This window comes from Tribolium madens, unplaced genomic scaffold (assembly GCF_015345945.1).
Source record: "Tribolium madens isolate multiple individuals breed KSU strain unplaced genomic scaffold, Tmad_KSU_1.1 Scaffold_19;HRSCAF=116;Tcas5.2_LG9, whole genome shotgun sequence".
NCBI lineage: Eukaryota > Metazoa > Arthropoda > Insecta > Coleoptera > Tenebrionidae > Tribolium > Tribolium madens.
Window position 1 is genome coordinate 1641509 of NW_025400983.1, and position 23056 is coordinate 1664564.

General features: G+C 28.2%; 1 protein-coding gene across 1 annotated transcript in view; it reads right to left on the bottom strand.

Moving 5' to 3' along the window:
- LOC123014079 (zinc finger protein OZF-like) overlaps positions 1-23056 on the bottom strand; it is a 149737-nt gene that overhangs the window by 2597 nt on the left and 124084 nt on the right. Inside the window, exon 6 of the mRNA XM_044412956.1 lies at positions 8488-8571. Within this exon, the coding sequence (XP_044268891.1) occupies positions 8488-8571 (84 nt within the window). The remainder of the gene's footprint in view (positions 1-8487; positions 8572-23056) is intronic.

The following is a 23056-nucleotide window of genomic DNA, read 5'->3' on the forward strand; positions in this document are numbered from 1 at the left end:
GGATAAAAAAATACCCTATCTATTTTGGCTCTAGTTTCTTTAGTTATGCATTGACCAAAATGGTGGTCACTTTGAACAACTCCTTTAGATTTAGGGAAATTTATTAAATTATTGTTACTGTAATGTAATGTTAATTAGTTGAGGTTGATTAAAAAATATGAATTTTTTGCTTTTATTACTCTGTAAATTCTGAGTGATTTGAATGTTGTATTGGTGTGTAACATAAATTTTAAATTAATTTTATTCAAAAACAATAAGTCGTATGGACACAAGAGAGACTTTTCTGTGATAAACTATCGAACTTAAGATTTTGTTGCTGAAAGTACCGAGAAACTTAAGCTAAAATAAATAGGGTATTTTTTACCTTAAACTCCCCCAGTTTCGTACGCCCCTGATTAAAAATTTTGACATTTGATGTTTGAATTTGTTTAAGTGTATAAAGGTTATCATCTGTACCAAATTTTGTAATTTTATCTTCACTGGTTTCTGAAATATTAGCAAAAACATATTAGCCCCCTTACCAAGCATTTTTCGATATACAGGTGCGCCAGAACTCGCGCCCCAGAGAAAATTTTTAAGTAAGGTAAGATACCAAGAACATGAAAAAAATGTTTAAAAAATTCTATCTGTCAAAAAATTTTGACATTTATTTCTTGACATTTGACATTTTTTTATATCTATTTAATGATACTGATGATCTTGTATATGTTTTTTTACAATTATTTAGTAAAGGGACAAAAATTTTGCCAATAAAAGCCACAAATAACATTGAACAGAGTTACAATTTAGGATACAGCTTTCTTGTTTCCTCTTTTAATAGCCTATAGCAAAAAAAAAACTGAAATAAATAGAGTCAAAGTGCAAACTTTAAACCCTCATAACTTCAAAATTTTTATAGATAAAATTGTTTCAACATTTTTTCCATGTTCCTGGTATATTATCTTATAAGGCATTTTTTTACAGGCGCACCCTGTATATCGAAAAATTTTATAGTATTGTGTATTCTCACGATTATAATTTCAAATCGTCTAATGTTTTATAAATTGGGGGGCTCCCCGGGCTAGAATTATAGACTGGGTTAATGCGACCCGAGATGGGAAATTGCCCCCTGCTTCGGAGCGTTATTATAGTSTTTTTGGTGTCATTTAATTTGTGGCGCGGTGCTGAGGTTGCTGTGGTCGTATCGGAAATTCGAGAATTATGGGAAAGACTGAGATGCTACCTGGATGGGAATTAAATTATAGGAAACTGCTTATTTGCAGGTAAAGTCATTTTTTCATTAAAAACATGAGTTTTTTACCTYAAATGACTAATTGTGCCTTTTTGTCGTTTATTATTGAAGTTTACAGGGTGATTCGGCGGAGATGGCTTCGTTTACATCACCCTGTGTGACCACAAAATTACACCAAAAACTTGTTTTGTTAAAAAACAGGATTTTTTTATAATTGCGTATTTTTGTCATTTAATTTCAAAGTTTACAGAGTGAGTCGGTGGAAATGGCTTTGTTTAAATCGCCCTGTATCTACAATTACAACTGAATAAACACTTATTTTTTCATTAAAAACATGTATTTTTTACTTAAAATGCCTGCTTTTTTGTCGTTTATTATTGAAGTTTACAGGGTGATTCGGCGGAGATGGCATTGTTTACATATCACCCTCTGTGACTACAAAACTACACCAAAAACTTGTTTTCATTAAAAACAGGAATTTTTATAATAATTGCATATTTTTGTCATTTAATTTCAAAGTTTACAGGGTGAGTAAGTGGAAATGGCTTTGTTTAAATCACCCTGTATCTACAATTACAACTGAATAAAAACTAWTTTTTTTTATTAAAAACATGGATTTGTTATTTAAAATGCCTAATTATGCTTTTTTGTGGTTTATTATTGAAGTTTACAGGGTGAGTCGGCAGAGATGTCATCGTTTACATCACTCTGTGTAACTACAAAATTAGACCAAAAACTTTTTTTTATTAAAAATGGGAATTTTTATAATCAAAAACTTAATTGCATATTTTTATTATTGATTGTCAAAGTTTACCTGGTGAGTCGGCGGAGATGGCTTTGTTTAAATCACTCTGTAACTACAACTACAACTGAACTAATTTTTTTATTAAAAACTGAATTTTTTACTTAAAATGCTTAATTGTCCCTTTTTACAGAAGTTTACAGGGTGATTCGGCGGAGATGGCCTTGTTTACATCACTCTCTGTGACTATAAAATTACACCAAAAACTTTTTTTTTTATTAAAAACAGGAATTTTTATAATAAAAAACTTAATTGCATATTTTTATCATTTATTGTCAAAGTTTACAGGGTAAGTCGGCGGAGATGGCATTGTTTAAATCACTCTGTATCTACAACTACAAATAAATAAAAACTCATTTTTTTATTAAAAACATGAATTTTTTACTTAAAATGCTTAATTGTGCTTTTTTGTCGTTTATTATTGAAGTTTACAGAGTGATTCGGCGGAGATGATATCGTTTACATTACCGTGTAACTACAAAATTGCATTAAAAGTGGATGAAAACCTAGTTTTTTAACAAAAACAGGAATTTTTATAATAAAAAAAACTCAATTGCATATTTTACTCATTTAATTGCAAAGTTTACAGAGTGAGTCGACAGAGATGGCTTTGTTTATATCACCTTGTATCTACAACCACAACTGAATAAAAACTTTTTTATTAAAAACGTTATTTTTTTTTACTAAAATGCTTAATTGTACATTTCTGTCACTTATTATATCAAAGTACAGAGTGATTCGGCAGAGTTGGTCTCGTTTAAATCACTCAGTAACTACAAAATTACATTAAAAATTAGCCATTTCTTGCTAAAAGCATATATTTTTAACTGAATTGGATAATGGCTTTTTGTAAATTATTATCAAAGTTTATATGGTGATTCAACGGAGAAAGTTTTGTTTTAATCAATGTAATTTTTTAAATTACTGTAACTTCAGAATTATGCTAAAAATTACCAAAAACTTATTTTTTATTAAAAACATGAATGTTTAATCAAAATGCTTAATTGATTTTTTTATTCAATTATTATCAAAGTTTACAAGATAATTCGACGGAGATGGCCGCGTTTAAATCACCCAGTAACTACAAAATTAAGTATCCTAAAAATGACTAATAACTATTTTTTATTAAAGATATTACTTTTATAAATAAAATATCTAATTTTCTTCAGTTATTATTTAAGTCTATAAAATGGTTCGGCGGAAATTTCTTTGTTGTATAACTACACAAAATTATATTATAAATAAAGAAATATAATTTTTTTTATTAATAATATAATTTTTTTTATTAAAATGTTTAATTGCACCTCTGTATCATTTATTATCAAAGTTTACATAGTGATTTGGTGAAAATGGCTTTCTTTAAATCACTCTGTAACGACAAAATTGCACTAAAAGTAAATCAAAATTTATTTATTTTTATTAAAAACCAAATTTTTGTTGATATAAATTATTTTCTAAGTGTACAGGGTGATTTGGCAAATATGTCTTTGTTTAAATGCATTATATAACGACAGAATTACATTAAAAATTAATAGAAACTTATTTTTTTTATTAAATACATTACTTTTTCACTTAAAATTTAAAACTTCACATTTTTTTCAATTATTGTCAGATTGATTRGGCGCGAATGGTTTTTTTAAATCAACCTCTGTATAAAAAATTATAAACGCTAATTTTTTTATTAAAAACATTATTATTTTAACTAAAATACTTAAATATTTTTTTTCATTATTATCAAAGTATACACGATGATTCAGCGCAGATGGCCTCGTTTACAAAAATACACTAAAAATGCATAAATGTCATAAAAGTACAACCTTCATTATTCTCACTTGAATCACCATGTAGGTTTAGGAATGTTTTTTTTTATTTAAAAATAAGAACATTATTAATTAAACATGCCTTAGTCTACAGAATAATTCGGTGAAGATGGTCTCGATTAAATCACACCAAAAATAATGGATGAATGTATGTTTTTAATTGTGATAAAAGTACTACCATAACTATTCTCACTTGAATCATCTTGTAGCTTTTTCAAAATTACAAATGCCTTTGTTTTTTAATTAAAAACAATTTTTCTAAAAGTTTTTCAACATTTATCAAAGTATTCAAAGTGATTTGGCTAAGATGACCTCGTTTGACGTTAAGTTAAAAAAGATTATTTGAAAAAAACGCTTAATTAAATGTTTTTCATTTATTGGCAACATGTACAGGGTGATTTGACTGATGTTGTTTCAATTAAATTAGCCTGTATCTATAAAATGACATAAATACACATTTTTTTTTGTTTGTTTTAAAAATATACAGAGCGACTTGGCTAAAACGATTGATTGATTGAGTGATTCTCACTTGAATCACTCTGTACTTCTCTGAAACGTCAAACTATAGATATGCAAATTTTTACTTCAATATCTTTTTTTTAATAAAAATGTACATTTCAGACAATTTAGTAGTAAATCGGCTATCTCAGTGGAGTCACCCTATATCATTTAAAAATATGCAAACTTGGTTTGTCAATAATGAGAGAAAACTGTATTAATATGCAGTGTTTTATTATTTCCAGGTGCCGGAAGGAGAAATGAAATGTTATAAATCAGTCACTGTCAAATAACAGTCATGTTATAATTATTAACAACCGACTTGAGGCCTTGTGATAAGAGCAATAAATTTTATTTTTGCAAATGAACTCTTGTAAGATTATATACCAGGTGAATAAAAAGTATGGAACCAAACGTTTTTTGCTTAAACTATTTATTTTTTGAAAAAACTAATTGATGAGTGATAAAGTACTATAAAAATGTGATAATTTAACGAGAATAAAATTTTTCGAAATTTTCTTTTGTTTTTGAGTTGTACAAAAAAAATTTATGTTTTTAAATGGCACCCACTATAAAATAATTTTTCTCATAACAGCTATACTCTAAGGATTACAACTATCTTCTTTATATTTAATTTTATCAAAAAAATTTTTTTTACATAAATTGCAATTTTGACAAAAAAAATCGCATAATTCAAAAACGAAACAAAATTTCGTTCTGAAAATATGATCACATTTTTTATATTACTTTAATTTGTATTAATTATTATTTTCTGGAAGCAAATGATTAAAAATAAAACCGCTTGGTTCCATACTTTATATTCACCCTGTATGATAATGATTTCTTCTCATTGTTATTAAAAAATAAAAAAATCATGCTAGATTTGGTTCCCTATTCGGTTGTAAAGAACAATTTCCTTGTCTAGGGGTTAAAAATGCGTTTTTTGTGCGTTTTGTGGTTGCAATACCATTCCCAGGTATTCGCCTGAAAAACTGTCGATAATTGAGTGAGTTTTTCAGCGGTTTTAACCTTCTATGTGCAAGATTGCAGCGGCGATTTAAGTGTGTAAGAGAGTAAAGTCTCGCTATTTATAACTTATTCCATTGTAAGCGTTTTATAAGACAAAAACTGATTAATAATTTTCGCAAAAAACCGCTAATTGCAGTGCACTTTGAATAAAACAGCTCGTTTCATAACAACAAATATGGTAATTGCTAATCGATAAAGTCTGTGGTGGTTATTTGCAACCCACACCACTTCTTCAATCGAAAAAGAACAACAACGCATGTAAATTTATGAATATTCACAATTTATTGTAAATCGAAGCCACACCCGTGATTTTATAGAAAATTATTGAAATATTTGCGCGTGTTTACACCGATTGGTCATGTCTTAATTACGTTATTCTCATTAATTTCATAAAAGTGTGGCGAATGCAAATGCGGGAAACTTTATTAACAACAGCAGCGATTCTTGTAGGAGAGTAAAACGATCACTTTAAAAACTCATTCTTTCTGATTTTCGTAAAAAACAGGGATGTACTAAATTAAGTACCTCCCAACAAAAAGAATTTTTATTTAAAGAGCAAATGAACATATTAAAACGATTTTTTTTTAATACTAGATATATATTCTAAAAATTTGTTATTAACAAATAATTTAAAAATATACTGTTTAAACAAAAAAATAAACAATTACGCAGGTTTTTAAAATTCTTAAAAAATTTATATAAATACTTTCATATATTTACTATGTTTTCACATAAGTTTCAAAATTGAAAGAAAACTTTTTTTTGATYGCGTTGCACTAAGATCGCCTAAAAGTAGCTTTTCCTTGAAAATTAAATAGAAAAATTACCAATTACCCTCACAAATAAACTATTCTAAAGAAAACACATGATTTCTAATAATTTATTAAGATTTATTTTTCAAAAAATATCAATAAAATACAAATTTCTTGGTTGAGGAAGAATATTCTCTATATTTTTTTATTCTATTTGATTTTTTGGATTACACATGAAGTAGTTTAATTTTTGAATTTTTTGAGTCCTTGCATTTTTAGATTGCTTAGGATACAAGATTCGATTTTTTAATGATTTTATTTTATTTTTTTGATTACTGGACCTAAATGTTTAGAATTCAAAATTTTTGATTCTTTGATTTTTAAATGCCATAATTTTTTTGTGTTAGAATCTGTAAATATTTTAGATTGCTATTTTTTTTATCAAACTTAGATTCTCGGAATTTTTGAGATTTCTGATTTGATTTTGAATTTGTTAATTCTCGGATTTGATAAAAAAATTGGCATTTTTGGAATTCTTAAATTCTTTAATTTCTGTATTCGACAATGAAAATTTCCGACAGCTAGAACTTTGCAAATTTTTCAAATTTTAGTTTTAAAAAGCTTAAATTTGCTCAAATAATTTCCTAATTCATCCTTTTGGTTTCTTTTATTTTTGATTAGAATTCTCAAAATTTTCAAAATAGTGAATTTTTACATTCTTAGAATTCATTTTCTCGATCGAGAACTTGGAATTCGCAGATGTTTAGGATTCTTCACCTGAATTCCTGAAATTTATGAAAATTTTTTGAATTCAGTGTTTTGTAACTCTAAAAATTTTGGACAAAACACGGCGATTTTGAGGCTTTAATAACCTCGTGATGAGATTTTTTAATTTCGTATTATTTTGACTTATTTCGAAAATTTCCATTTGTTCCTGAATTGGCAAAATTTGCAAAATTTTAACCATTTAAATATAAAGAAAATATTTGAATCGATTGTTTTAAATTTTTTTTTTTTGTGTGTGGGATATTTTTTCAACGTCACACTTACGTGACAAATAAATGAGATATTAATTCTTTCATTTTTAAATCTTTGAAATAGATTTTTATGCAAAATTTGACAACTTTTCTTATTCTCAATTTATTATAAAATTTATTACAAATCTTTTTATTCTATTTGATTTTTTGGATTACACATGAAATAGTTTAATTTTTGAATTTTTTGAGTCCTTGCATTTTTAGATTCCTTAGGATTCAAGATCGATTTTTTAATGATTTTATTTTATTTTTTTGATGACTGGACTCTAAATGTTTAGAATTCATAATTTTTGATTCTTTGATTTTTAAATGCCATAATTTTTTGTGTTAGAATCTGAAAATATTTTAGATTGCTAAATTTTTTTTCTTATCAAACTTAGATTCTCGGAATTTTTGAGATTTCTGATTTTATTTTGAATTTGTTAATTCTCGGATTTGATATGTTGTTTTTAAATTTCTGAAAATTTATAAAACGTAAAAAAATTGGCATTTTTAGAATTTTTAAATTCTTTAATTTCTGGATTCGACAATGAAAATTTCCGACAGCTAGAATTTTGCAAATTTTTCAAATTTTAGTTTTAAAAAGCTTAAATTTGCTCAAATAATTTCCTAATTCTTTCTTTTGGTTCCTTTTATTTTTGATTAGAATTCTCAAAATTTTCAAAATAGTGAATTTTTACAATCTTAGAATTCATTTCCTAGATCGAGAACTTGGAATTCTCAGATGTTTAGGATTCAATTTATAAAAATTTTTTGAATTCAGTGTTTTGTAACTCTAAAAATTTTGGACAAAACACGGTCATTTTGAGGCTTCAATAACCTCGTGATGAGATTTTTTAATTTCGTTTTATTTTGACTTATTTCGAAAATTTCCATTTGTTCCTGAATTGGCAAAATTTGCAAAATTTTAATCGTTTAAATAAAAAAAAATATTTGAATCGATTATTTTAAATTTTATTTTTTTTCTAAAGTTTGTGTGGGATATTTTTTCAACGTCACACTTACGTGACAAATAAATGAGATATTAATTCTTTCATTTTTAAATCTTTGAAATAGATTCTTATGCAAAATTTGACAACTTTTCTTATTCTCAATTTATTATAAAGTTTATTACAAAACTTTTTACTCAATTTTTTAGTGTTTTGCATTTGTAAAGATTAGTAATTTAAGATGTTTGTTCAAAGTTAAATAACTTAAAAAAATTAAATGGGACACCCTATTTTTTATGTTTGCATCTAATAGATTGATAAATTGTCTATCTAAAAAAATTAACTTTTAACCTAAATAATCAATAACTTGAGCTTGATACAATACTCACCCTCGTGGGTCTTCATGTGGGCTCTCAGATTACACGCCAGTGCGAATTTCTTGTTACAGAGGTCGCAAGCGTGCGGTTTGTCGCCTGAAACAAAACAGAATTTCATGATTTCGGCTGAAAAATCGGTCGAGACCGGAAACAACGGACGAAAACGAGAATTTTTCAGGCACAGACTAAGTCGTTATTAGAGAATTTGCACTTTTTTCAGTTGAGAAAATTGAAGAAAAAAAATTTGGTAATGTTTATGTTGACAATAAAAAACTCGTCTTTGGCTCGTATCGTAAATTTCATCTACGTGGAAGATAACTTTCTCACTTGTTGAATAATATACTATTCTTATGTTAATTTAATAAAAAAGTGTTTCTAAAAGCTGGGTTTTTTCTATCTTTTGATGTTGTTTCAGTGCTAAACCAAGCTACATTTTTCTAGRTATTATTTTTTATTTAATTAAAGACAAATTAAGGCTGAAAAATGTGTGTAATTGCAAAATAATCAGTGATTTCGATGCTAGATCAAGCACCAAAAAACTCACGTTTTTAGTTTTTTGATTTTGAGTTCAATTGTTATGCTTACATCTTTAYTATCTYAATAAATTTAGATTTCTTTGTTCTTAAGTTTTTGCCCTCTTGCATTAAACTTTAATATATTAACGTTTTTGCGTTTGTATTCTTATATGTATGTTGACAATTAAAAACTCGTCTTCGACTCTTGTCGCAACTTTCTCAAACGTTGAATAATATACTATTCTTTCATGATTTGTTAATTTAATAAAAAAGATTCCTAAAATCTGGGTTTTTGCMATTTTTGATGTGATTTCATTGCTAAATCAAGCTACATTTCTCTAGCAATTATTTTTTATCTAATTCTAGCCAAATTAAAGCTAAAAAATGTGTCTAATTGCAAAATGATCAGTGATTTTGATGCTAGATCAAGAACCAAGAAACTTACGTTTTTAGTTCTTTGATTTTCAATTCAGTTTGTTATGCTTACATTTTTACGTTAACTTTCAATAAGTATTTAAATAACGTTTTTGCGTTTGTTTTTTTTATATTATTGAGCGATTAAGTTTTTACGTTTGCGTTTGCTACTACTACGTTTTTGTGTTTCACAATTTAACATTTAGACACTTTTTTCGTAAAAATAGGTACAACTTACTCTAGTTTGCGTTAACGATTACGACTACGTTTCTTCCTTTTAGAGTTCTTACATTTTTACGTATTTTTGTTTAGTTTCTGAGTTTACATAATACTAAATCGTTAAGGTAAGCACTTAAGTTTTTACTCTCTTACGTTATTGTTACTTTCTTTGTTGACTAAAGTTTTTTCATGTTTCTTACTTAAAAAAACACAACTTAGATTTCCTAGTGCTTAAATTTATACGCTATAGTTTTGGCAATTTACGTTTTTAAGTTTCTACTGTTTACGTTCTTACGCTAGATTCTTAAGCTTTTACGTTTGGTTTTCTTCTATTACGTTTTTGCGTTAACATAAAAGTTGTGTTTTGCGTTAAAGTTGCSTTCTTATGTTTACAGTCTAACATTTTTKTGTAAAAATAAGCACAGTGCACTTTGCTTTACAAACTTAAGTTATTACGGTAGGTAATGTTTTTGTGTATTACGTTTGCGTTCTAACGAATACGTTTGTTACGTTTTTATATATTATTTAGTTTGTACGTTTACGTATTTAATTTCTTAAGGTAACGTTTTTACGTCTTTACGTTTACGTTCTTGCAGTTTTCTTTCAATATTATTGCGTTTCTGACTTTCTTCTTTTACTACTACTTTTAGATTGTTAAGTTGCTTTTTTCTTGTATTAACACAAAAGTTGCATTTTGCGTTAAAGTTGCGTTTTTACGTTTACAGAACTTAAGTTTTTTCGATACGTAATGTTTCTGTGTATTACGTTTGCGTTTCAGTGTTGTTACATTTTTATGTATTGTTATTTGTTTGCACGTTTACGTATTTGATTTCTTGAGCTTGCGTTTTTACGTTTACACAAAAACTGTTACATTTTCTTTACATATGCAAGTTTTTACGTCTTTACGTTTACGTTTTTACAAACTATTTTTAATATTTTTTTGTTTCTAGCCTTCTACTTTTACGTGTAAAGTTTTACGTTCTTGTACAATTAGATTCTTAAGCTGCCTTTCTCTAATTACTTTTTTGTGTTAATAAAAGTTGTGTTTTGCGTTAAAGTTGCGTTTTTACGTTTACAGAACTTAAGTTTTTTCGATACGTAATGTTTCTGTGTAATACGTTTGCGAGTGTTGTTACATTTTTATGTAAGTAATGTTATTTGTTTGCACGTTTACATATATGATTTCTTGAGCTTGCGTTTTTACGTTTACACAAAAACTGTTACATTTTCTTTACATATGCAAGTTTTTACGTCTTTACGTTTACGTTTTTACAAACTATTTTTAATATTTTTTTGTTTCTAGCCTTCTACTTTTACGTGTAAAGTTTTACGTTCTTGTACAATTAGATTCTTAAGCTGCCTTTCTCTAATTACTTTTTTGTGTTAATAAAAGTTGTGTTTTGCGTTAAAGTTGCGTTTTTACGTTTACAGTCTAACATTTGGACATTTTTATGTAAAAAATCATACTTTTTTCTGTTTTACAAACTTTAGTTTGAAATACTTTTATAAGGTACGTTTAAGTTTACATTAAGTTTACTTTTTACGCTAGATTCTTAAGCTTTTACGTTCTTAAGCTGCCTGTGTTAACACAAAATTTGCGTTTTGTTACGTCTTTACTTAAGTTTTTACGATACGTAATGTTTTGTATATTAAACTTTTTTTTGTTTTACAAACTTTAGTTTACTTACCTACTTTTATTAGGTACGTTTAAGTTTACGTTAAGTTTATTTTTTACGCTAGATTCTTAAGCCTTGACGTTTGGTTTTCTTCTATTACGTTCTTATGTTAACATAAAAGATGTATTTCGTGTTAAAGTTGCGTTCTTATGTTTACAGTCTAACATTTTTATGTAAAAATAAGCAGTGTACTCCACTTTACAAACTTAAGATTTTACGGTACGTAATGTTTCTGTATATTACGTTTGCGCTCTAACAAAACCGTTTCAGTGTTGTTACATTTTTGTATATTGTTATTTAGGTTGTACGTTTATGTATTTAATTTTTTAAACTTACGTTTTTACGTTTACGCAAAAATTGTTAATACTTTTTTGCATACACACGTTTACYTTCTTGCAGTTTTCTTTCAATATTCTTGCGTTTCTGACTTTCTACTTTTACGTTTAAATTTTTACGTTCTTATGCTATTAGATTCTTAAGCTGCCTGTGTTAACACAAAATTTGCATTTTGCGTTAAAGTTACGTCTTTACTTAAGTTTTTACGATACGTAATGTTTTGTATATTACGTTTGCGTTCTAACAAATACATTTCATTGTTGTTACATTTTTATGAATTGTTATTTGTTTGCACGTTTACATTTTTGATTTCTTAAGCTTGCGTTTTTATGTTTAAGCAAATTTTTTTTTACATATGCAAGTTTTTACGGCTTTACGTTTACGTTCTTACAATTTACTTTTAATCTTCTTACATTCTTTACTTTACGATTTTACGTTTACGGTCTAACATTTGGACATTTTTATGTAAAAATAAGCATACTTTTTTTGTTTTACGAACTTTTTTAGGATACGTAATGGGTATTTGTTACGTTTGAGTTCTAACGAATACGTTTATGTGTTTTTGCAGTTTTATGTATTGTTATTTAGTTTGTACGTCTACGATTACGTTCTTAAGTTTGCGTTTCTGTTATTGCGTTTTAACTTTATTTTTGTTGATTTTAGATATTTTGAATCACTCTATATAAGTTTTTAAACAAAAAAAGAGACAAAAATTTGTGTTATAAAAATGCAATTTGGACAATTAAGAGTTGCTAATTTGATAAACCAACATGAAGCTTTTTTATTTGCTAGATGATTTCAATGCTAAATTATTTGATATATTGTCCTAATTTGTCTGAAATAATTGATTAAAATCTTGATGTTTTGCTGAAATAACTGGTGATTTCAATGCTAGTTCAAGCTGTATGTTTTTCAGTTGATTTCAGAATCATTAAAGAAAATCCATTCTGTGTGAGTGAACAAGACTTTTGACGATTTCTGTCATCAAGCAAGCTTCGATCAATTAAAGCCGACTGTTTTGGTTCGGTACAAGAACGCGTCCAATATTATAATGTTAACGAGCATCGTGTTTTATCATATAGTTCCCGATCAATAATGCATGAATCGATTAATTATTTATGATCGATCGTTCATTATCTGCCTTATTTTTCTTAATAATAAAATAAGTAAAACTCGTCTTGCTGCTTTCCCGTTCACTGCTCCTCCGTTCTAATCGCAATTAGATTATAAATATTTTAAATGTCGATTTTATTCTTGAGTGCAAAAATCACATCTCAGGACCAACCTATCATCAATATTTAGCAGACGAAACTCGCGTAGAATTTTAAACACACGGCGTCTACGGGACTTTTTCCACATAGATAACATCCGAACGCATAACATAAATATTTCATAGTGTCGGATGAGTATGGGTGAGCGAAAAATCGGGCACTTTTTGCCGAAAACCGGACCCGAGACGACGACGCAGACGAAACGAATAAATTCAGAGCATCTTTATGGTTTTGGCGCTATTTTTCAAGGACGAAGACTTCAGGACAAGAAAGATCCTGAAAAAATGACCCGCGATAGCAGGATTAGGATAATGGTTTCACTTTCTCCAAATCTAGGAATTCTAATTAGGGGAAAGCCGGGAGAGATGGATCGGCGGGATGGATGGACTTAAAAACAGTTTTTACAATTAACAAATTATTATATTTATTTATACAGTGATTCAAATTTGTTTTTTACTCTTATTTATAATCTGTGAAAACTTAAGAAAATGAAGGTAAAAATAATAATTGATCACAAAAAAAAATATAAACAAAAAGAGTAAAAACATGTAAATGTATCAACAATTTTATGTTTTTTACATAAACAAGACAAGAAAAGTCCTGAAAAAATGACCATCTAACCACCTGCGATGACAGGACTAGGATAATGGGTTTCACTTTATCCAAATCTACGAATTCTAATTAGGGGAAAGCCGGGAGAGGTGGACCAATTGTCTTGATTTGAGAAATACAAACTAATTTTTTATTTTCTTTTTTATAAAAAATACATAAACACGTAAACGTATTAGTTAGAACGCAAACGTAACAGAGAAGTAATACGTATCGTCAAAACTTAAGTTTGTAAAGCAGAAAAAATTGTACTTTTTTTACATAAAAATGTCCAAATGTTCGACTGTAAACGTAAAAACGCAACTTTAACGCAAACACAACTTTTGTTGACAAAAGAAGGTGATTTGAGAGAGAAGAAACGTAAGAATATTAAAAGTAAATTGTAAGAACATAAACGTAAACACGTAAAAACATGCATATGTAACATAAAAACGCAAGCTTAAGAAATCAAAAATGTAAACGTGCAAACAAATAACAATTCATAAAAATGTAACAACACTGAAACGTATTTGTTAGAACGCAAACGTAATATACAGAAACATGACGTATAGTAAAAAAAAGTTTTGTAAACGTAAAACGCAACTTTAACTCAAAACGCAACATGTGTGTTAACATAAGAATGTAATAAGAAACAGACTGCTTAAAAATCTAATAGCATAAGAACGTGAAAATTTAAACGTAAAAAAAGTATAAAAAGTATTAACAATTTTTAGGTAAACGTAAAAACGTAACAGAGAAATATTATGTATCGTTGTAGTTTGTAAAGCAGAAAAAACTGTACTTATTTTTACATAAAAATGTCCAAATGTTCAATTGTAAACGCAACTTTAACGTTAACTTTTGTGTTAACACAAGTAATAAAACGTAAGAATATTAAAAGTGAATTGTAAGAAAGTAAACGTAAGACGTAAACACTTATACGTATGCATAAAAAATATAAGAAATATTAACAATTTTTGCGTAAACGTAAGAACGTAAGTATAAGGAATTAAATACGTAAACGTACAAACAAAATAACAATACACGAAAATGTAACAACATTAAAATATATTCGTTAGAACTTAGAACTTTACGTACCGTAAAAACTTAAGTTTGTCAAGTAGAGTACACTATGCTTATTTTTACGTAAAAATGTTAAACATAAGGACCCAACTTTAACGCAAAATACATCTTTTATGTTAATATAAGAACGTAATAGAAGAAAACCAAACGTAAACGCTTAAGAATCTAGCGTAAAAAGTAAACTTAACGTAAACTTAAACGTACCTAATAAAAGTATTTTAAATTAAAATTTGTAAAACAGAAAAAAGTATGATTTTTTTACATAAAAATGTCCAAATGTTAGACTGTAAACGTAAAAACGCAACTTTAACGCAAAACACAACTTTTATTAACACAAAAAAGTAATTAGACAAAGGCAGCTTAAGAATCTAACTGTACAAGAACGTAAAACTTTACACGTAAAAGTAGAAGAGTAGAAACAAAAAAATATTAAAAATAGTTTGTAAAAACGTAAACGTAAAGACGTTGAAACTTGCATATGTAAAGAAAATGTAACAGTTTTTGTGTAAACGTAAAAACGCAAGCTCAAGAAATCAAATATGTAAACATGCAAACAAATAACATTACTTACATAAAAATGTAACAACACTGAAACGTATTCGTTAGAACGCAAACGTAATATACAGAAACATTACGTACCGTAAAAACTTAAGTTCGTAAAGCAGAGTACACTGCTTATTTTTACATAAAAATGTTAGACTGTAACGTAAGAACGCAATTTTAACGCAAAACACAACTTTTATGTTAACACAAGAACGTAATAGAAGAAAACCAAACATAGAAGCTTAAGAATCTAGCGTAAGAACGTAAACAGTAGAAACTTAGAAGTATAAATTGTCAGAACTTTAACGTAATAAAAGTATAAATTTAAGCATTAAGAAATCTAAAACGTGTTTTTTTAAACGTAAACTCAACAAAAAAGTAAAAACAAGGTAAGAGCGTAAGAACTTAAATACTTAACGTAACAATTTAAAACGTGTTTGTTACTTTTTTTTTAATTTTTACTTATTTTTACGCAAAATGTGTCTAAATGTTAAAATGTTATTTTAATACAGAAACGTAGTGGCAGAAAACGTAAACGTAAAAACATAATGGCTTAATAATATAAACATAACGACGTAAAAATATTTAAGCGTAAACGTAAGCATAACAAATTAAAAATGTAAACTTTAAACGTTAGAACGTAACTCAAACGCAAAACACAAAAACGTAAGAAGTAAACGTAAAAAGTATTCCTATAAAGAAACGTAAATCGCAACAACGTAAACGTAAGCAAAGCAATTTAAGAAATTAATAAAACATAGAAATAAAGTAAAAACTTAACAACGTAAAAAAAAACGTTAATCAAAGTAATTGTAAAAACGCAAACGTAAACACATAAAACGCAAACGTAGAAACTATATACTTGTATCTCTGTAATAAAATCAATTAAATTATAGCACCAAAAGCTGTTAGAACTTGTTTGTGAAATCTTACCCTTTGGTAATTACCTTACCGCAGGGGATGCATACATTATTTTACTTTCAAAAATCGCCAACTTTGTAAACAAGAGTGGGGCAACCGCTTTTCTCTTATAAGAAAATTTCAGCGGTTTTATTTCAGTTGAGATGAGAAATCAAAATGAGCCGAATTGAAGAAATTTCCGATTTTTACGACGATTTCACGCCAAAAATCTCATCCACATTTCACCCAATTTTCAGCGATTCAAGTGATTTCGACGAACCCCCAAGCAAACGAATCAAACTCGATTCAAATCCAAATCCATCATTAGACAAGGTAAGTAAGTAGAAATTAATTCAAATGCAATAAAATTCAAATTTCAGATCGAACCTGTTTCAAACAAGTGTGAAAAAGTTGTTTTACAAAAAATCAAAAAACTGAAAAACTCACCGAGAGATTTGAATAACAAAAAAGCGATTTTTGAATTGGGTAAATGTCATTATTTTGTGTAAAAACACGTCATTTAACGTTAATTTCCAGTACAAAAATACAAGTTGATTTATGAGACGTCGAGCGAGAGCGGTGACGACTCCAATAGCCGGTTGACACTCTCGAAAGTGCATTTTTCCGAAATTTTTCAGAAATTTGGCCAAAATCAGTATTTTATTCTAGTCTCGCATAACACAAACGTGCAAACGTCGAAATTTGTCAAAACCAACAAGAATTATATCACTTTTGAGGACGTTTTCGTTTTTCAATGCTCACTAGATTTTGTCATAAAAATCCAACTCTACGTCCTCAAACTCACTGCAAAGTTAAAACTACTACTCGGAAAGGTGAGTTTTGAGTTTTTTTCTCATTCAAAATTGTAAATGTGGTGTTTAGGTCCCAATTTTGGCCAAATTTTGGCACTTTTTTGCCCAAAACGAGCCCAAATGCGACTTCGAGCTTTTGGACGAATTCCACCTCACTTGTGAAGACCTCAAAACCCGCGATTTTGGCCCAATTCGAGATAAGATAACAGCATCGAAAACCTTCAAATACTCGCTCCAAGTCGACCAAATCACCACGAAAACAAACCATTCCGGTTATTTGAAACTCTATCTCAAAAATAAATTTCGCTGGAATCGGTTTTGGTGCACTTTATCGGGGACTGTTTTCACAATTTGTAAATCAATAAACGAAATTCCCACGATATTTTTCGATTTAAAATACTCGAGTTATTCGAAAATTGACGTTAATAACGTCCTTATTGTGAAATATTTGCGGCCACGACGAGAAACAGACGATGGAAAAATGGCCTCAAAAAGTCGGAGTAACTTTGTTGAGGTTAAATTGTGCTTCAAGGCCTTCAATCTGCGATATTTGGAATTGTGGATGAGGGATTTTAACGCCGTTATTAAAGCTATCAACGACTGGAACTCGAGTTTTTTGGACGAAAGTGACCTTAAATGAGTGTAAATAATTGTAATAAATCAATGCTGAAAAAAATCGCTTTTTATTGAAACTTGCCCAAAAATTAGGTCTAAATTGATTTTATTTTTGGCTTTTTTCAGTACATTTTTTAGAACTGTTTTGGGAAATTTTGTCAGAAATAATATGAGAAATCATTAAAAATGACATAATTTTTGACCTGTTTGAGGTTCTAGGACGTTTTTAGTCAAAACGCCATTATTTCGAGGAATTTTTTTGAAAATAAATTGAATAATTATTAAATTTGGTCAAAATTGGCTTTATTTTGGCACATAAACTTGGTAAACTTAGTTAAAAGCACAATTATTTTGCAAAATTTCGTCAAAAATATGCCAAAAAAGTGTTATTTGGGTCGAAAATTGCGTTATTTTGTAAAAGAAGGCAAAAAATGTTTTACTTTAGAAGATTATTTACCAAAAATAACAATAAATTAATACAAAAATGTCATTTTTATTGTGTTGTTTATTCTAAAAGGTCATTATTTTCAAAAAAAATTAGTCAAAAAAATCACAAGTTAGATTGAAAATGATGTTATTTTTGCCTTTTTTGAGCAGCTTAACACGTTTTTCAGTTGAAAACGTAATTATTTTGCGAAATTTCGTCAAAAATAACTCGAAATAGAATGAAATTATGTTGAAAAAAAAGAGAAATTTTGTTTTTGAGCGATTTTAGATCAAAAACGCTTTGTTTTCGAAAACTTTTTTAAAAATTATCGAATTAAGTCGATAATGGTGTTATTTTTCATCTAGAAACGCAATTATTTCGTGAAATTTTGTCAAAAATAATGTGAAAAACACCAAATTAAATTGACAATAATAATTTTGTTTTAGCGTTTGCATGTTTTTTCAGCCTAGAACGCCATTATTCTAAGAAATTTTTTAAAGAATTAGCTGAAAAACAACTAAATTTAGTCAAAATTGGTATTACTTTTTTCAGAGTTTAAAAAGTTTTTGAGATAAAACTCTCAAGATTCTGTTAAATTGCTAAAATAACATTATTTTTGATTTTTTACGTTTTATAGCTAAAATTGCAATTATTTTGAAAAATTTCATCAAAAATATTCCTTAACACAAGGATTATCCACTGGAATTTCAGTTTTTTTTTAATTGCACATTTAGGTAAATAGATGTAATAAAAACTTCATTGCACATCTGTCTTTACAACCCTCTGAAAATCACTTTCACCCTGAAAAATTACCTGAAACTTAAAAACGCAAAAAATGTTCTACTTTAAATGATTATTTACCCAAAAATAATAATAAATTAATACAAAAATGAGAGTTTTATTGTGTTGTTTATCCAAAAGGTTATTATTTCCAAAAAAATTATAAAAACTAGTCAAAAAAATTACCAATTTTTATTAAAAATGATGTTATTTTTAGTTTTTCTTGAGCGGCTTAACACATTTTTTAGTTAAAAACGTAATTATTTTGAGAAATTTTGTCAAAAGTAAGTCGAAATAGAATCAAATTATGTTGAAAATGACTAAACTTTTTTCTGAGAGTTTTTAGATCAAAAACGCTTTAATTTTGAAAACTTTTTTTTAAAAGTTATCCAATTAAATAGACAATGGTGTTATTTTTTAGCTAAAAACACGCAATTATTTCGTGAAATTTTGTCAAAAATAATCCAAAAATCACCAAATTAAATTGACAAAAACAATTTTGTTTTTAACAGTGTTTGCATGTTTTTTCAGCTAAAAACGCCATTATTTTAAGAAATTTTTTCAAAAATAAATTGAAAAATCACGTATATATTACATATTTAAGAGTTTAAACTTTCTTAAAACAGTTTTTGAGATAAAACTTTTGCTAAATCGCTAAAATAACATTATTTTTGCTTTTTTAAAGTTTTTCAGCTAATATTGCCATTATTTTGCAAAAATTTGCACATGTAGGTAAACAGATGTCTTTTCAACCCTCTGAAAATCACTTTCACCCTGAAAAATTACCTGAAACAGGATTAACTTTCCTTTTTCGCACAATTCGTCGAATGTATCTTATCACAGGAGGGGAGGGGATGTTTAAATTGTTTGTGATCAAGTTGGCCAGTTAGTGTGACAATGGATGAGTTAACAAACGCGATTTGTGATCTTAAAACGTGTCTCAAAACCATGGACCAAATCCCACTTGATTTTAACGAAAATTCGTGTTCGAGGACTCTGAGGCCAAAATCGGACCGTTTTTTGGTAAATTTGTACGAATGGCCGTTGAATTGCATCGAGAAAAGGTCACTGAAACGTCCAAATCTCGACAAAACAATTGATAAGAACGTGAGTAAACAAATGAGTAATTATCACAAACCTAATCACTTGATGCAGTTTTCCAAAAAGAAACTCGCAATGGACCAATTCATACAGTTAACGACGCGTCGCGACGTCGAATGTTTGAAAATCAAGGAGGCGTCGAAAGCTCTGAAGTATCTCAACGGGTGCTCGCAGTATGGATTTTGGTTGGAACGGCTTTTGGCCGAGAAAGTCCTTTTGAGGAGTGGTAAGTCCAAATTTTTTCAGTAAACGAGTCCTAATACGAATTTCAGGTAAAGCAGTCGAGCTTTTGACTAACAAAATCCGGGCGGAGTACGTCCAAATCGGGGCCCGGCAAGTCCAAATCGCCACGATTTCAGTTTCGGACTTCAAATTCCAACTCGAACACGTTTGTAAGTCCAACAAAACCGATTTTTTTGTTTTACTATTGACCAACGATTTGGACGTCAAAACGTCCAAATTTGAACGCGCAACCGGCGGCCAAATTCGATTCGATGAAACGTTCACGTTCCAAGTCCATCGCGATTTTTGCATCAAAGTCCAATTATGCGTGATTTCGATGAAAGAAAGTCCAAAATATTTCACTTTGACGAAATTACTACCATGTCATGTAAGTCCAAACTTTTCCATTTGACGTGTTTTTAGTGTGTTTTTTGCAGAAAATTAACAACACTTCGTCCAAACTCCAGTACAAGAATCCAAACACTAGCGATTTTGAGGAAACTGAAGTCCTGAAAACGTCATTCCGGCCCGTTGCTGAAACTGAAATAACTCCAGCGAATTTGCACAACTCGGCTTGGAAATTGAGTCAAGTCCAGGATTTTGTACTCTCGGATTTTGTCAATTTGAATGCAAGAGTCGAAAGTTTCAGGATTTGTAACCAAAAGTCCGGTTTTTTGACTCTTGGACTGAAAAGTGGTTTTTGGAACCGCCAATGGTGTGTCCTCGACGGCCATATCGTCCGAATTTACAATTCCCCGAATGAGGAGTTTGAACCAATCAAAGTTTTGGACTTGGTCAAGTGTCGAAAAGTGGGTTTGGCTTCGGATGGGGTGTGTAATAGGCCTCGCAGTTTTTTTATCGAAATGTTTGATGAAGTGTATTTTTTTATGGCTGATAATTGTGAGGATTTGAGGGTTTGGATGAGCGAATTTGAGTTAGTTTTGGACTTGCTGCGGTTTAAAAATAACTACAAATTGTAAATAATTGTACTAAAGTTTGTAATTAAATTTTTAATAAAACAATGCCCAATAAATTTGCCTTATTTTATTATTCCCAAAATTGGCATTTTTTGCAAAATTTCGTCAGGTATATCACAAAAAATCACCACATGTTTGAGAGTTTTAGGACGTTTTTAGCCAAAAACGCCGTTGCTTCAAAGATTTACAATAAAATAAGTTGAAAAATTATTGAATGTGGTCAAAATTGGTGTTATTTTGTTTTTTTTTTAAAGTGGTTTTAATTGTCATTATTTTTGCTTTTTTGAGAGATTTGGCAAGTTATTCAGCTAAAAGCACAATTAGTTTGCAAAATTTCATTAAAAATATGCCGAAGAATTGTCATTTTGGGACAAAAATTGCGTTATTTTGCACAAGAAAACAAAAAAAATTTCTACTTTAAAATATACAATTTTTCACATCAGCATAATTTTTTACAAAATGAAATAAATACATACTTGAATATTATTTACCAAAAATAACAATAAATTAAGTCAAAAATGATATTTTAGGTGTTTTATTACGTTGTTTATCCAAAAAGGTCAATATTTCCAAAAAAAATAAAAATAACTTAAAAAATCACTAAATTAGATTGAAAATGATGTTGTTTTTCCTTTTTTTGAGCAGCTCAACACTTTTTTCAGTTAAAAACGGAATTATTTTCCAAAATTTTGTGAAAAATAACTCGAAATAGAATCAAATTGAAATGAAATTTTTTTTTGACTGTTTTTAAAGCAAATACGTTGATTTCAAAGACTTAAAAAAATATATCTAATTAGGTCGACAATGGTGTTATTTTTGTCTTTTTAAGTTAGAAACGCAATTATTTCTTGAAATTTTATCAGGAATAATGTAAAAAATCACTAAATTTCATTAAAAATAACATAATTTTTAATTTGTTTGAGAGTTTTAGGCCGTTTTTCAGCCAAAAACGCCATTATTTTAAGCATTTTTTTCAAAAATAGGTTGAAAAATTATTAACTTTGGAAAAAATTAGTGTTATTTTGGCTTTTTTTGAGAGTTTAAGCACAAAAACTCGCTAGATTTCGGTAAACCGAACTTAGATGTTATTATTTGTGTTTTTTTTAGCGATTTGGGACGTTTTTCAGCTAAAAACACAATTATTTTGCAAAATTTTGTCAAAAATATAGCAAAAAATGGTTATCTTTACCAAAAATAACAATAAATTAATCTAAAAATGACATTATAAAAGAGTTTTGTTACGTTGTTTATCCAAAAAGGGCATTATTTCCAAAAAAAAATTGAAAAAACAACTCAAAAAATCACCAAATTGTTATTTTTGCTATTTTTGAGCAGCTCAAACGTAATTATTTTGCGAAATTTTGTCAAAAATAACTCGAAATTGAATCAAATTATATTGAAAATGACATTTTTTTTTGAGAGTTTCTAAATCAAAAACATTGATTTCGAAAACTATTTTTGTCTTTTTAAGTTAGGAAAATCACCAATTTAAGTTGACAATGACATTTTTTTTTTCATACAGCGTTAACATGTTTTTTCAGACAAAAACTCCATTATTTAAAAAAAATAACCTGAAAAATTAGGAAATGTGATATTTTTATTAAAACAATGCCCGAAAATTTGCATTTTCTCCCTTGTGTTTTAACCAATTCAAAAAAAAAACTCGTCCTAGCCGACGCATTATATTCAAATGTGGATGAACCAGCGGTCGTCTCACATCACACACATCCATCAATACTCGTCTCGTGTGTGTAGATATAAAAAAATGCCATTTCTTCACTTGGTCGCAAATAATGTATTTTCGTGTCTATGAGAGAAATAACAATTGATTAAACACCTGTTAATTAAGTCGATAATAGTGTTATTTTTCATCTAGAAACGCAATTATTTCGTAAAATTTTCTCAAAAATAATCTGAAAAAACGCTAAATTAAATGGACAATAATAATTTTGTTTTAGCGTTTGCATGTTTTTTCATCCATTATTTTAAGAATTTTTTTTTAAATTAGCTGAAAAATAACTAAATTTAGTCAAAATTGGTATTACTTTTTTCAGAGTTTAAAAATGTTTTTGAGATAAAAACTCTCAAGATTTTGTTAAATT